This window comes from Molossus molossus, unplaced genomic scaffold, assembly GCF_014108415.1.
Source record: "Molossus molossus isolate mMolMol1 unplaced genomic scaffold, mMolMol1.p scaffold_m16_p_3, whole genome shotgun sequence".
Lineage (NCBI taxonomy): Eukaryota > Metazoa > Chordata > Mammalia > Chiroptera > Molossidae > Molossus > Molossus molossus.
In genome coordinates, this window is record NW_023425366.1 from 106,104,142 (window position 1) to 106,118,889 (window position 14,748).

The window sequence follows — 14,748 nt, forward strand, 5'->3', positions numbered from 1 at the left end:
TGAGCATGTGAGTTTTGTAGTTGTGTCTTTATGTATGGGATTCTGGTTTGTGCTCCCTTGCTGATTTGAAATGGTTTCATCACAGTTAATAATTACTTTTACTCAAAGGTCCTCCAAGCTATGTGCCAGCGACAGCCTTTCTGCAGAATGCTGGTCAGGCCCACTTGATTAGCCAGTGCGAGCAGCTGGAGGGGGAGGTCGGTGCGCTGCTACAGCAAAGGCGCTCGGTGCTCCGAGGCTGTCTAGAACAGCTGCATCACTATGCAACTGTGGCTCTGCAGTACCCAAAGGCCATATTTCAGAAACATCGAATAGAACAGTGGAAGACCTGGATGGAAGAGCTCATCTGCAACACCACAGTAGAGCGCTGTCAAGAACTCTATAGGAAGTAAGTTTATAGCACTTCATTTTCTTTACTTCTCATTGAGGTTAGAAGCAAAGTTGTGTTCAATTATTTAATTGCATAGTATTTAATTTTACTCAAAAGAAGTGTTGATAGATGGAATTTGTTTGGAATCACTTTTGTCTTTTAAGAAGATTTGATGTCCCGTTTTCTCTTATAAGTCGGTGGGTTTTTCTAATTTATTAAAATGTATGCCTTGACGGATGTGGCTCACTTGGTTGGAACATTGTCCCATACACCAAAAGGTAGTGGGTTTGACTCCGAGTCAGGGTACCTACACAGTTGTGAGTTTGATCCCCTGTTGGGGTGTATGTGGGAGGCAACTGATCAATGTTTCTCTCTTCTCCTCTCTTCCTCTCTCTAAGACCAATTAAAAAAAAAATGTATCCCTGTGCAAGAGGGGTGGGATCAGGGTAAAGAGAGCTAAATTCAAACATTGATTCTGTCACTTAACCAACAAGTCATCCTAGGATGTTAATTTTGCTCTTGAAACTTACCTGTAAAATGTAAATAATGTTCCTACTCTTCAGGGTTTGAGTATCAAATGCAATATTCAGCATATAGTATTTTTATAAATCATGAAATTATTTACAAGCAGGGAGTGGTTATATTATAAACAAGTACCTCTTTCTATTTTTACATAGATATGAAATGCAGTATACTCCCCAACCACCCCCAACAGTGTGTCAGTTCATCACTGCCACTGAAATGACCCTGCAGCGGTACGCAGCAGACATAAACAGCAGACTCATTAGACAAGTGGAACGCTTGAAACAGGAAGCTGTCACTGTGCCCGTTTGTGAAGATCAGTTGAAAGAAATTGAGCGTTGCATTAAAGTTTTCCTTCATGAGAATGGAGAAGAAGGATCTTTAAGTTTAGCAAGTGTTATTATTTCTGCTCTTTGTACCCTCACAAGGTGAGTTAGCTAACCTCATATCAAGACCATTTTGTTGTCTCAGAAACACTGATGCATATTGAGATTTCATGAGTCTTTTGTTTAATCCCAAACTTGAGGCATTCTTTTACTCTCATTAGTCTTGCCCAGTGTTTCATTTGCTTTATTTCTTTTTAGATTTTGAGTTACCCTCATTTGTGGTGAGTTTGACTAAGTTAGTTTCACCGTACAAATATTTATCACATTTAGGCGTAACCTGATGATGGAAGGTGCAGCTTCAAGTGCTGGAGAACAGCTGGTTGATCTGACTTCTCGGGATGGAGCCTGGTTCTTGGAGGAGCTCTGTAGTATGAGCGGAAACGTCACTTGTCTGGTGCAGTTATTGAAGCAGTGCCACCTGGTGCCACAGGACTTAGATATTCCGAACCCCTTGGAAGCGTCCGAGGCAGTTCACTTAGCTAATGGAGTATACACCTCACTTCAGGTGAACACTTTTAAATTAAAGTTTTAGAAGTTTGTTTTAGAAATTGAACATTGTACTTCTCATCTCTTTAATTCAGAAAAGCAATTTGACTTCTTCCGCCTTTTAATGTTGCTTAAGCAGTCACTTAAAGATCAGTGTGAGGTTTATATCCATGTCTTGGTTACAATTGCATCAAGTTTATTCTTAAATTATGGTATTAAGTCTCTAAATGTGTAACTTATCTAAAGTCAGAAAATGTTAAATTCTATTTATAGGAATTAAATTCAAATTTCCGGCAAATCATATTTCCAGAAGCACTAAGATGTTTAATGAAAGGAGAATACACATTAGAAAGTATGCTTCATGAACTGGACAGTCTTATTGAACAGACAACTGATGGCGTTCCCCTGCAGACTCTAGTTGAATCTCTTCAGGCCTACTTAAGAAATGCAGCTATGGGACTCGAGGAAGAAACACACGCTCATTACATTGATGTTGCCAGGCAAGTGTTGTTTTCTTCTGAAAGAGATGGGGAAGCTAGATAAGGATTTTGAGCTCTTTTTTTTTTGTAAGTTTACTTTCCATTTTTAGAGCAGATATAATTACTTATAAATGCTTATATACATGGCTTTTTAAAAACCTTTTCTTTGAAAATCATTAAAAAATTCACAGGAAGTTGTAAAAAATGTGGGCAGGGAGGTCTTGTGCACATTTCATTATACCTATAGTACAATAGCAACACCTTGCAAATGACATTGGTACAGCTTACTGATTTCACAAGTAACATAAGCACTCATTTGTGTGTGTGCATGTATGCATGTGTGTAGTTCCATGCAGTTTTATCAGATACATTCATATATCCTTTTAGTGCTGCAGTTTCACCATACGTTCACACAGCACAAAGTGGAGTGTGGTATTTTTTTTTTTTTTTATCCTCACCCGAGGATATTTTTCCATTTTTTGTACAGATAGAGTGGGAGAGAGAGAGAGAAACATCGACGTGAAGGGACACGTGCCACCCGCACGACCAACCAGGGCCGGGGACAAACTGCAACCGAAGTACGTGCCCTTAGCGGGAACCGAACCCGGGTCTCTCTGGACCGCAGGCCGACACTCTAACCGCTGAGCCAAACTGGCCAGGGCGAGTGTGGTATTTTTTTTTTTTTTTTTTTATCCTCACCTGAGGATATTTTTCGATATTTTGTACAGATAGAGTGGGAGGGAGAGAGAGAGAGAAACATCGACGTGAAGGGACACATCGAGTGGCTGCCACCCGCACGACCAACCAGGGCCGGGGACAAACTGCAACCGAAGTACGTGCCCTTAGCGGGAATCGAACCCGGGTCTCTCCGGACCGCAGGCCGACGCTCTAACCGCTGAGCCAAACCGGCCAGGGCACGAGTGTGGTATTTTTAAGCAGCTCTTAGAACTCCATGGAAGCCTATGAGCCAGTTCACTTAGCTAAGGAATATACACCTCAATTCAGGACAACACTTTCAAATTAGCTTAAAATTTATAAGTTTGTTTTGAATACTGAATATTTCTCAGCTCTTAAATCCAGAAAAACAATTAAACTTTGGAATCTGTAGAGATTGGGTGGCACCTCAGACCATGCACTGTACCCATAGCTAAGCCCCTAGCCCCTTTGTCCTTGGTGACTCAACACCTTATTCTTTGACATTCTGATGTCCAGTTCATTTCAGAAAGATTAATTGAGGGAGTAGAAATGAATTGTCACATCACACCTCCTCCTCCCATGGGAAATTCAAAGATATAAAAAGTTGACAGAATAGTGTAATGAACCCACATCTTACCACCGTCAGTAATTATCTGTACTTGGTCAATCTTATTTAAGTTGTACCACTCCAATATTTTTTTAAAGCAAATATTTTTTCATTCTTAAATACTGCCGGAAATATATGTAAAATACAAACTTTTTCTTAATGATGGTGCTGTTATTTCAGCAAAAGTAACAATTCCTTGATGTTGTATTATTCTGCATTCATAATTTTCCTATTTTCTCATGCTTCTTTGTAGTTGTTTTACTATGCAATAAAAAAATGAGTGTAACCATTATAGCACAAACATGTCAGCTAAATAGTGATAAATGGCAGGTATTTCAATTTACTGTCTATAGTTGGCTCTGCCATGTGACAGTAATGTGAACATACTTGACAATTTTTGCTAGATCCATCAGCTTAAGAATTGTGAGCTTCTTGATTTGTTTTGTTTTAATATTGGGGGTTTGTATTATTTCACATTCTGTGTGTGATGTGAGACTGCAATATGTTATATAGTTTTTCTTTTAAATTGTCATAATTCAAGTCTACATGAAATTTAATCACATGAACAATTGCTAATACTAAATTGGAACCATTGACTTCACACTGTGATTGACATCAAATACCATTTTATCATAACACTCCTTCCTTAATGCCAGAAGACTTTCTAGACTGCATACTACTGTGAGACTTGTTGACCATTTGTGTACCCTGCAGATTTATTGCTCCTCAGTGAGGGTTTTACCTTCCCATTTTTTTCCTCTAGAGTACTTCATGCTCAATATGGTGAATTAATCCAACCAAGAAATGGTTCAGTTGATGAGACACCAAAAATGTCAGCTGGTCAGATGCTTTTGGTAGCATTTGATGGCATGTTTGCCCAAGTTGAGACTGCTTTTGGCTTATTAGTTGAAAAGGTAAGTATTGGCTTGGTTTAATGAGTAATGCAAGTCTATCAAAGTAATTGTCATTGTGGGAAGAGTGGAGAGATGAACTTTCTTTTTTTTTTATTTTTTATTTATATAGTTAAACAAGATGGAAATTCCTGTAGCTTGGAGAAAGATTGACATTATAAGGGAAGCCCGGAGTACCCAAGTCAATTTTTTTGATGATGATAATCACCGGCAGGTGCTAGAAGAGATTTTCTTTCTCAAAAGGCTACAGACAATTAAAGAATTTTTCAGGCTCTGTGGTACCTTTTCTAAAACTTTGTCAGGTAATATTTCACACTGAAACATACTGGATATAGTTGTGTGGTACTTTGGAAGGGGGTAGGATGGAGTAGGCTTAATTGTATGCTCATAAAACCTTAAGTTTTTAAATAAATAGCATTATTACCTTATTTTAGTTTTGCATGGAATACTTGAAGACAATTTTCCTTTTTTTTAGGGTCAAGTTCACTGGAAGATCAGAATACTGTAAATGGGCCTGTACAGATTGTTAATGTGAAAACCCTTTTTAGGAACTCTTGTTTCAGTGAAGATCAAATGGCCAAACCTATAAAGGCATTCACAGCCGACTTTGTGAGGCAACTCTTGATTGGACTGCCGAACCAAGCTCTGGGACTCACACTTTGCAGTTTCATCAGCGCTCTCGGTGTGGATATCATTGCTCAAGTAGAGGCAAAGGATTTTGGTGCTGAAAGCAAAGTTTCTGTTGATGATCTTTGTAAGAAAGCTGTGGAGCACAACATCCAGGTTGGAAAGTTCTCTCAGTTGGTCATGAATAGGGCAACTGTGTTAGCGAGTTCCTATGACACTGCCTGGAAGAAGCATGACTTGGTGCGCAGGTTGGAAACCAGTATTTCCTCTTGTAAGACAAGCCTGCAGCGTGTTCAGCTACATATTGCCATGTTTCAGGTAAGTATTTTTCTTTATAATGTGTTTTTCCTCAATGTAGGAATTGGAAAAACTGGGAGAATTAATATAAAACAATATAAAGTAGAGAAATTTTTCCTAAACTGTGCCAGCCAAGAGCAAACCCAGCTTTAGTATCTTGGTGCTTTCCAATTGTTCTTATTGCTCTTTTATGTAGTTGAGATAATTTTGCATTACAGTTCGTGTCCTTCGAATTAGTTTTTCTCAGTATTGTGATGTCATTTATAATATTGTGTATGTCATTAAGTATTACTTGTAAATATAATTTCTGATGGTTTCATGTATTTGTTATGTGGATATGCCTCCTGTCTTGTTTAACATATAATTAAGATTCTTTCTAAAGTGACTTTGGTTTCCCTGATGCTCTGATGTGACAATAGCTTTGTGCATAAACCTGTCTCATCTGGGAATTGTTTTTTTTTTTTTATTATTTTTTTTAATCCTCACCCGAGGACATTTTTCAATATTTTGTTCAGATAGAGTGAGAGTGAGAGAGAGAGAGAGAGAGAAACATCGACGTGAAAGCGACACATCGAGTGGTTGCCACCCACACGACCCAACCAGGGCTGGGGACAAATTGCAACTAAGGTACGTGCCCTTAGCGGGAACCGAACCCAGGTCTCTCCGGACCGCAGGCCGACGCTGTAACCGCTGAGCCAAACCAGCCAGGGCACATCTGGGAATTGTTTATAGAAGCCTATTTTTGTCCTTGATTATTTAGGGGCAATATGACAGAACAGACCCTAGGGGTGAAGTGGGTTGGTTTTTTTTTTTCTTTATTGATTTTAGAGAAAGAGGAAGGAAGAGGGAGAGAGAGAGATGGAAACATCAATGAGAGAGAACATCGATTGGCCACCTCCTGCATATCCCCCACCGGGGATTTGGCCTGCAACCTCAGTATGTGTCCCTGACTGGGAGTCGAACCGATAACCTTTTATTGCGTGGGTCGACACTCAACCACTGAGCCACACCGGCTGGGCTGAAGTGGATTTGGATTCAGGTTTCTGAACTTGAGTTTAACTTCCCTAAGGTCTGATTTCCTCATCTGTAGAATGGGGACAGTACCTCTCCAAGGTTAATAACAGTGAGGGTTAAAAATGATGATCTAGCCCTGGCCAAGGTGGGTCAAGTGGAGTGTCGTCTGTACACAGATAGGTCGTGGGTTTGATCCCTGGCCCCAGTCGGGTGTGTGCAGGAGGCAATCAATAAATGCTGTCTACCCCCACTTGCTCGCTCTCTAAAGGGTGAGGATTTTTTTTAAAAAAGGAATTAACCCAGCTGGTGTGGCTCGGTGGATTGAGCATTGTCCCATGCACTGAGAGGTCGCTGGTTCAATTCCCGCTCAGAGTACATGCCCAGGTTGTGGCTCGATCCCCAGTGTGGGGTGTGTAGGAAGCGGCTGATCAGTGTTTCTGTCTCTATCTCCATATTCCTTCCTCTCTATCTTAAAAAAAAAAAATCAATTAAAAAAAAATAATATATATATTTATTTTTAAGAAGGAATTATGTAAGACACCAAGCACAGTAAAATCGTAGCTACTTTTCTTACTTTTTCCCAATTATAGTCTTCAATATTGTCAGTAGCTTCAAACAATTTGTAGATGGAGTAATATTTGGGTACTTAGATTTCCTGGAATCTGTTTTGGCACAGTTTACTTTGTACCATTTATATTGAAGCTGCTTCCATATAGTGGAATTGGTGATTTCAGCTCAGTGCATGGAATGCAGTGCATGTCCTTCTCTTTGCAGTTTTATTGTTGGCCGTGTTCTTAGTTCATAAGTTAAGCGATTTATTCAAAATATGAAATTGCACTTATAAGTAACTGTCCCTCTAGCACTTGGGGGGATGTGTTTTTGGAATTTATTTTTTACTTCTAAAAATGTAATGCTGAAAAGGTTTAATCTTTTATACACTTGGAGTTTATTCCCTTAAAAATTGACAACTGTATGAAAAACATTGTAAAAAATCCTTTCAGTCTTATCTGAACACATTTTAAGCTCTAAGCACAACATACAACTTTTAAATTGTTGCCCTTCTGGGGCCACCCTTCCTTACAACATATACGAGATGGCTTGATTCTTTCTCAGCAGTTGCCCACCCCTTTCTGTCACTTCCAGGTTCTCTGTTTTGAGAATTCCTTTGGTCACTTGGCCAGCCTCCATGCTTGACAACCCTGCCCACCACCACACTTGTTTCAGCCTCTTAATTGGAGATTATCTTTAGGGTGGAGGGATTATGGACTAGTCTTTTACATAAACTAGGAAATAACTTCAGAATTACTATTTCAGTGTTGCCTATCACTGATCCAAGAAATTTATCAGGCATTCTCTATCTCGGAAGCATTTTCACCTTGTGATTGTTTTTTGTTTCTTCTATTATTCTTCTTGCCCACTCTGCTTTGTTGCAGCTGGATTTCTCTGTCTTCCCCCTCAGTTGTTTATCTAAAGGTTTATCCCTCCTGATTTTATTACATTTCTTTTTCTTTGAACAGTGGCAGCATGAAGATCTCCTCATCAATAGACCACAAACCGTGTCAGTCACACCTCCTCCTCGGTCTGCCATCCTAACCAGCATGAAAAAGAAACTCCATACTCTGAGCCAAATTGAAACTTCAATTGCAACAGTTCAGGTGTGTTTTTCAGATCTTCCTTTTGGGATAACCTAGAATGTGATGAAATGAAGTATTAGTGCTGTGTATGTGTGTCCTTGGCTTCTAAGCCGCAGAAGCATAACCTCCTTCTCACTTTTATTTTTAACTTTTATCTTTTTTGTTTCTTTTACCTTCCATGGTAATTGAATCTTATAGTAGCAGTATATTCTGAACCAGAAACAGGGACATACTAAAGATTTCAGATTTTTAATGAATTTCATGATTACTGTGCATACACATTAAGGGAACCTTAGTGATTAGAAAAACTTGAATACTTAATTTGTTTTCTGAAATGTATATAAGCAATTATATTTAGCTTATTATGTGTAGCAGAACGTTTTTCCAAACTATTATTATAGATTGTATTTCTTTGTCATTTTAACCACATATTTAATCTCAACTCCCTTTTTTAAATAAAAGAAACAGGTCTTGATGGTAGTTTTATATGTATATATCCTTTATTATATATCCTTATACCTCATGTACTCAGTAGTAACTAATTTTTTTGTTCTTTTTGTAAATTAATATTTGTATAAAACAAGTATAATCACTTCTGTAATATTTAAACTTTTTTTTTTTGGTACGTGCTCCTAGCGGGAACCGAACCCGGAACTCTCTGGTCCGCAGGCCGATGCTCCAGTCACTGAGCCAAACTGGCAAGGGCTATTTAAACAATTTTTTTTTTTTTATCCTTACCTGAGGACATTTTTCCGTTTTTTGTTCAGATAGAGTGGGAGGGGGAGAGAGAGAGAGAAACATCGATGTGAAAGGGACACATTGAGTGGCTTCCACCCGCACAACCCAACCAGGGCCAGGGACAAATTTCAACCTAGGTATGCGCCCTTAGCAGGAACCGAACCCAGGTCTCTCTGGACCGCAGGCCGACGCTCTAGCTGCTGAGCCAAACCAGCCAGGGCTATTTAAACAATTTTTAATGAACATTTTCTGGAGCTCTCATATCTTTGAAGATTGAAATATCTCTTTCTGTACAGCATATTAGTCCTAGTTTTTAACTTAGGAGAATGAATTCCTGCCTTTTTTCCTGATTTTGGAGGGGTTGTGTGTGTATAAGAGGGAGAGAAGCAGGTAAAAGAGAATGAATGTGAATTTTTCCACTTGAAATGTTGAATAAAATAATTAAATAACTTTGTTGTATAAAACCTTCCTTGCCGCCCTGGCTGGTTTGACGCAGTAGTTAAAGCATCGGCCCTCGGACTGGAGAGTCCCGGGTTTGGTTTCCGCTAAGGTCACATACCTCGGTTGCAGTTTGTCCCTGGCTCCAGTTGGGGTTGTGGGGTGCAACCACTCGATGTGTCTCTCTCACATTGATGTTTCTTTCTTTCTCTTCCTTTCTCCCTCCCGCTCTATCTGAAGATAAATGCAAAAATCTCGGGTGAGGATTAAAAAAAAAACCCTCCTTGCCATGATAATCTGGATAGATTTTTAACATTATTTTAAAACTTTTGAATTTGTGGAAATCTGATTTTCATCTTTCACAGCCAAAAATATAATGGATTTTTTTTTTTTTTTTATCCTCACCCAAGGACATTTTTCCATTTTTTGTTCAGATAGAGTGGGAGGGAGGGAGGGAGAGAGAGAAACATCGACGTGAAAGGGACACATCAAGTGGTTGCCACCCACACGGCCCAACCAGGGTCAGGGACAAACTGCAACTGAGGTCCGTGCCCTTAGCGGGAACCGAACCCGGGTCTCTCCGGACTGCAGGTCCATGCTCTAACTGCTGAACCAAACCGGCCAGGGCTGGAATTTTTTTTTTTATAGATAGCCCATATATAGCACAGTAGGAATTTGGGGTAGTAGGTGTTTTGTTTTAAAGACTAAAAATTAAAATGAAACTTTCTTCTAGAAATTTTAAGGCAATAAAGTGAGAGCCAATTCTTGCCTTCCCAGACTTGTTTAGCTTTAAATATTCAAAGTTAAATCAAGATTAATTCCAAAGGTGACTGTTAAAATGTTTTCTAAAATTACATATGCTCCATCCTGCTGGTTTTGACTCTCTCATATTCATTAAATGCTCAACAGACAGGAAATGGAGAATGTCCAATATTCACTGAAATTCTCCTGGCTTTTTATAGGAGAAACTAGCAGCACTTGAAGCAAGTATTGAACAGCGACTCAAGTGGGCAGGTGGTGCCAACCCTGCATTGGCACCTGTACTACAAGATTTTGAAGCAACGATAGCTGAAAGAAGAAATCTTGTCCTTAAAGAGAGCCAAAGAGCAAGTCAGGTATTATGGCCCATGTATGCCCTCTTTGTTTTCTATTGCAAGATTATATAACTAATTGGATGTTACATGTTGGATAACTAGGGGTAGCTTGAGAGCCCACCCCCCTTCTAGTCAGCTCTGGGAAGAGGAACCAAAAAAGGCCATGGGCAGGGCCAACATTTCTTAGGCTGAGCTCATGGCCAGTTATTTTCCTGGACCCTTACTACTACCTCCCAGCAGCGTTTGTTGGAAAAAAAAGTTTAATTCCACAATTTATCTAAGGTTCTCTTTAATGCAACTTAAAGTGATTTAAAGAGTTGAATATTATTTTTCCACATGGCAATTAATAAAATGTCTTATGACTTAGTGTTCTGCCAGGGGTGGTGGATTAACTCTGTTGTGGATGGGATAGGGGAGGACAAAACAAAAAAAATTAATGTAATTTTCAGTTAGGTGCAAAATTAGACTAATATAATGATATCCATATTCCATATACCCATCACCAAAATTTCAAAATTATCGACTTAAGTCCTATTTTATTTCCTCTCTATTTCTTACTCCTTCTTTTCGTCCCATAGTTAATGGAAATTCCTCATATTATATAATTTTTTCTATAAATACGTCACTGTGTAAAGATAATAACTATATAAGAACATAAGCACAATACTGTTATCTACCTTAAAAGATTTGCGTGACATTTTCAAATATCTACTTAGCATTTTGTGATCTTTATTGTAAAGTTAAGCAGGAGTAGAAGCAGAAAGGGAACATTACAAAATTGAAATTTGTACAGAGCACAAATTGCAGTTGTATATGATAACAGATTTATTTTGGAATAATTTTTTTTGTGTGTAAAAACTTTTATGTAGGAGATACATATACCTAATTATACTTAGGTACTTTTGGCCATCTCAGACCTAACTGCATCAACAACCAAAGATGTATGTTTATGTATAGCCATAATTTGTAAGAATTAGGTCTGTGTTTCAGAAGAGTCATAATTCAAATGTTCCCAGAACCTGTTCTGGTCCTGAATTCTGGAAATGAATAGGTAGTATTGTTTCGTGTCATTAATTGCACCCCCTCACCCCACCTCTTGTGGTGGTTCCATTTCTCTTTTGCCTCTTTACAGGTCACTTTCCTCTGCAGCAATATCATTCATTTTGAGAGTTTACGAACTAGAACTGCAGAAGCCTTAAACCTGGACGCTGCATTATTTGAACTAATCAAACGGTGTCAGCAAATGTGTTCATTTGCATCACAGTTTAACAGTTCAGTTTCTGAGTTAGAGCTTCGTTTATTACAGAGAGTGGTGAGTCTTGAATCTTGGTGGGAGTAGAGAAACTTGGTGATTAAAATGATAAGGCTAATGTTACACCTTCAGAATCTTTATATTCACTCAATTTACATTTATTGAATGTATTGTATATAAGATTTTTGAAGGATGCAATGATGGTTAACTCTTGTTCTTAGCCCCCAAAGGAACTATTTATACAAATAATACAGTGAGTTAAAAAGTGGAATGCATTCTCGAGTACTGTGGAGGTTTGGAGGGGAGGAGAGATAAACTGTGTAGCAAGTGACTCATGCACTGAAAATAGGGTAGCAAGCACACAGAGGGCTGGTGAAAGACAAATGCAAGATGCGTGAGTTAAATGCAGAGATACCAAGTTGCTAAACATATTTATGTTTGGTAGGGAGGCTTTAGGCTGTATCAGGAAGTTCCAGTTCTTTTTCATTCTTTTTTTAAGAGCGAGAGAGAAACATTGATTGGTTGCTTCCCGTACGCACTGCAACCTAGGCATGTGCCCTGATGGAATCAAACTCGAGAACTCTCGGTGTACCAACCAACTGAACCATACCAGCAGGGCCAGTTTCATTTTAAAGAGTGATTTAGGGTCCTGGATTTGGGTGACCCTAAATCACTCTTTAAAATGGAAAATGTACTTCTTAGATTTTAAACTTTAAGCATGTATTCCCTGTATGATTATACAGAAAAATTAAAATCTTAGCCTGTATTTCGTACATTGTTCAAATTAATATTTTGTGGTTAGTTCATGACTTGGCAACTGAGGTTCTTTGTGTCAGCTTGAGTTACTAATGCTTTTTGATGATGATGATGATGATTAAGACAAAGACAGGAAACTTGTATTATTCCAGCTGATACTTAAAATCAAACAAATGCTTGTTCTGTTTAGGACACTAGTCTTGAACATCCTATTGGCAGCTCTGAATGGCTTCTGTCAGCACACAAACAATTGACCCAGGATATGTCTGCTCAGAGAGCAATTCAGACAGAGAAAGAACAACAGATAGAAACAGTCTGTGAAACAATTCAGAATCTGGTTGATAACATAAAAACTGTGCTCACTGGTCATAACCGGCCTCTTGGAGATGTCAAACACCTCTTGAAAGCAATGGCTAAGGTAAGACTAATAACATAGACACGCAATCACTCCCCCCTTTTATAAAATAACAAGTAGTTTCATTTATATGATAAAAACAATTTCTCTCTGGTCACATCTTCCAATTTGTAACTGAGTTAGTGTTTTCATCAACTGTTTTTTTTTTAAGTTTTATCCTCACCTGAGGATATTTTTCCATTTTTGTTCAGATAGAGTGAGAGGGACTGGGAGAGGAGGGAGGGAGGGAGGGAGGGAGGGGAAGAGAGAGAGAGAGAGAGAGAGAGAGAGAGAGAGAGAGAGAGAAACATCGATGTGACAGGGACACATTGAGTGGCCGCCTCCTGCATGACCCCAACCAGGGCCGGGGACGAATTGCAACCAATGTATATGCCCTTGACTGAAATCGAACCTGTGACTCATTGGTCCACAGGCCAACACTCTTAACTGCTGAGTCAAACCGGCCAGGGCTGAAGGTTTTTTTTTGTATTTTTTTTTTGTTTGTTGTTTTTAATCCTCACCCATATTTTGGTCAGATAGAGTGGGAGGGAGGGAGAGAGAGAGAGAAACATCAACGTGAAAAGGACACATTGAGTGGTTGCCACCCGCTCGACCCAACCAGGGCCGGGGACAAACTGCAACCGAGGTACATGCCCTTAGCGGGAACCGAACCCGGGTCTCTCAGGACCGCAGGCCGACACTCTAACCACTGAGCATAATCGGCCAGGGCTCAACGGGTTTTTTTTAAAGCAGGTAGTAAGTAGTCTGATTTTTGTACACAGAGAAAATCAGGGTTAAGGAAATTGATTCACCAAAGTCACATAATTTATACTAGAGCTGAAACCTGGACTTAGCCTTAGAATGTTTAGATTTTCAACCTCTGTTCTCCTCCCAACCATTACCCCCAAACTAGGAGTTTGCATCCAAAATGACTGAAATATTGTCTCTTCTTTCTAATATCCTACATAATCTAGACAATAAGGAAACGGAGCCTCCAGAAAAGGCTAGATTATTCATCATTACAAAACAGAAAATCATTTAATTTTAGGATTTATTTATACTTGGAATTTTTATTTTGTGGTGGAAACAGGATTCCTATAGAAAGGAACTTAAATGGTAATAGGCAGATTAAACGCATTGATATTTGAAAAACCCTACTCGTTATTCAAAAGGTAGCTGTCTTAAGAGTAATTATTAAAACAAGTACCCTTTTCTTAATCATTAATGTATGGATTCTAGGATGAAGAAGCTGCTCTGGCAGATGGTGAAGATGTTCCCTATGAGAACAGTGTTAGGCAGTTCTTGGGTGAATATAAATCATGGCAGGATAATATTCAGACTGTGCTGTTTACATTAGTCCAAGCTATGGGTCAGGTTCGAAGTCAAGAACATGTTGAAATGCTCCAGGAAATAACACCCACCTTGAAAGAACTGAAAACACAAAGTCAGAGGTAAGAATGCTTTCTGGCCTAAACTTAAAATGCACATTTAAAACCGCTGGTGTGAGTTTTGTATATTTAATTCATTTAATTTTTTTCAGTTTTCATATTTATTAAGTAGTAATCTGATAAAGTATTTCATAACTAAGCCATTTTGTTTTGTATTTCAGTATCTATAATAATTTAGTGAGTTTTGCATCACCCTTAATCACCGATGCAACAAATGAATGTTCAAGTCCAACTTCATCTGCTACTTATCAGCCTTCCTTTGCTGCAGGTAGGACTTCCCTACTTCAAAAAGACCTGAATCTTGATCTGTTTGTTAATCTATACATAGAAGCTAAGATGTTTTAACTATACTATAAGTGTTTGTTTATAGTCATCACTTACAAAGGGTTTCCCTAAATTCTACCATATCCCAAACTGAACAGATTTTGGCTTAATTTTAAAAATACTTATCTGAGAGAGTAACTATACCTTGCGTTCAAATACTCTTTAAATCGTTTATGAATATATGCCTGTTAGGGAAATCTAGAAAAATAATTAATAGAAAAACTTGTATTTCTATTCTAATTAGAGGTAAAACCATGTTGTGTTTGTTAATTGAC

At 38.6% G+C, this 14,748-nt stretch overlaps 1 protein-coding gene across 5 annotated transcripts in view; it reads left to right on the forward strand.

The window, feature by feature from the left end:
* SMG1 (SMG1 nonsense mediated mRNA decay associated PI3K related kinase) overlaps positions 1-14,748 on the forward strand; it is a 101,772-nt gene that overhangs the window by 78,842 nt on the left and 8,182 nt on the right. For all 5 annotated transcript variants that reach the window (XM_036278626.1, XM_036278628.1, XM_036278630.1 and 2 more), the window contains 13 exons: positions 109-388; positions 1,048-1,320; positions 1,549-1,783; positions 2,038-2,264; positions 4,310-4,460; positions 4,570-4,759; positions 4,933-5,402; positions 7,913-8,050; positions 10,168-10,320; positions 11,432-11,611; positions 12,498-12,725; positions 13,941-14,152; positions 14,311-14,417. In XM_036278626.1, the coding sequence (XP_036134519.1) occupies positions 109-388; positions 1,048-1,320; positions 1,549-1,783; positions 2,038-2,264; positions 4,310-4,460; positions 4,570-4,759; positions 4,933-5,402; positions 7,913-8,050; positions 10,168-10,320; positions 11,432-11,611; positions 12,498-12,725; positions 13,941-14,152; positions 14,311-14,417 (2,844 nt within the window). The remainder of the gene's footprint in view (positions 1-108; positions 389-1,047; positions 1,321-1,548; positions 1,784-2,037; positions 2,265-4,309; positions 4,461-4,569; positions 4,760-4,932; positions 5,403-7,912; positions 8,051-10,167; positions 10,321-11,431; positions 11,612-12,497; positions 12,726-13,940; positions 14,153-14,310; positions 14,418-14,748) is intronic.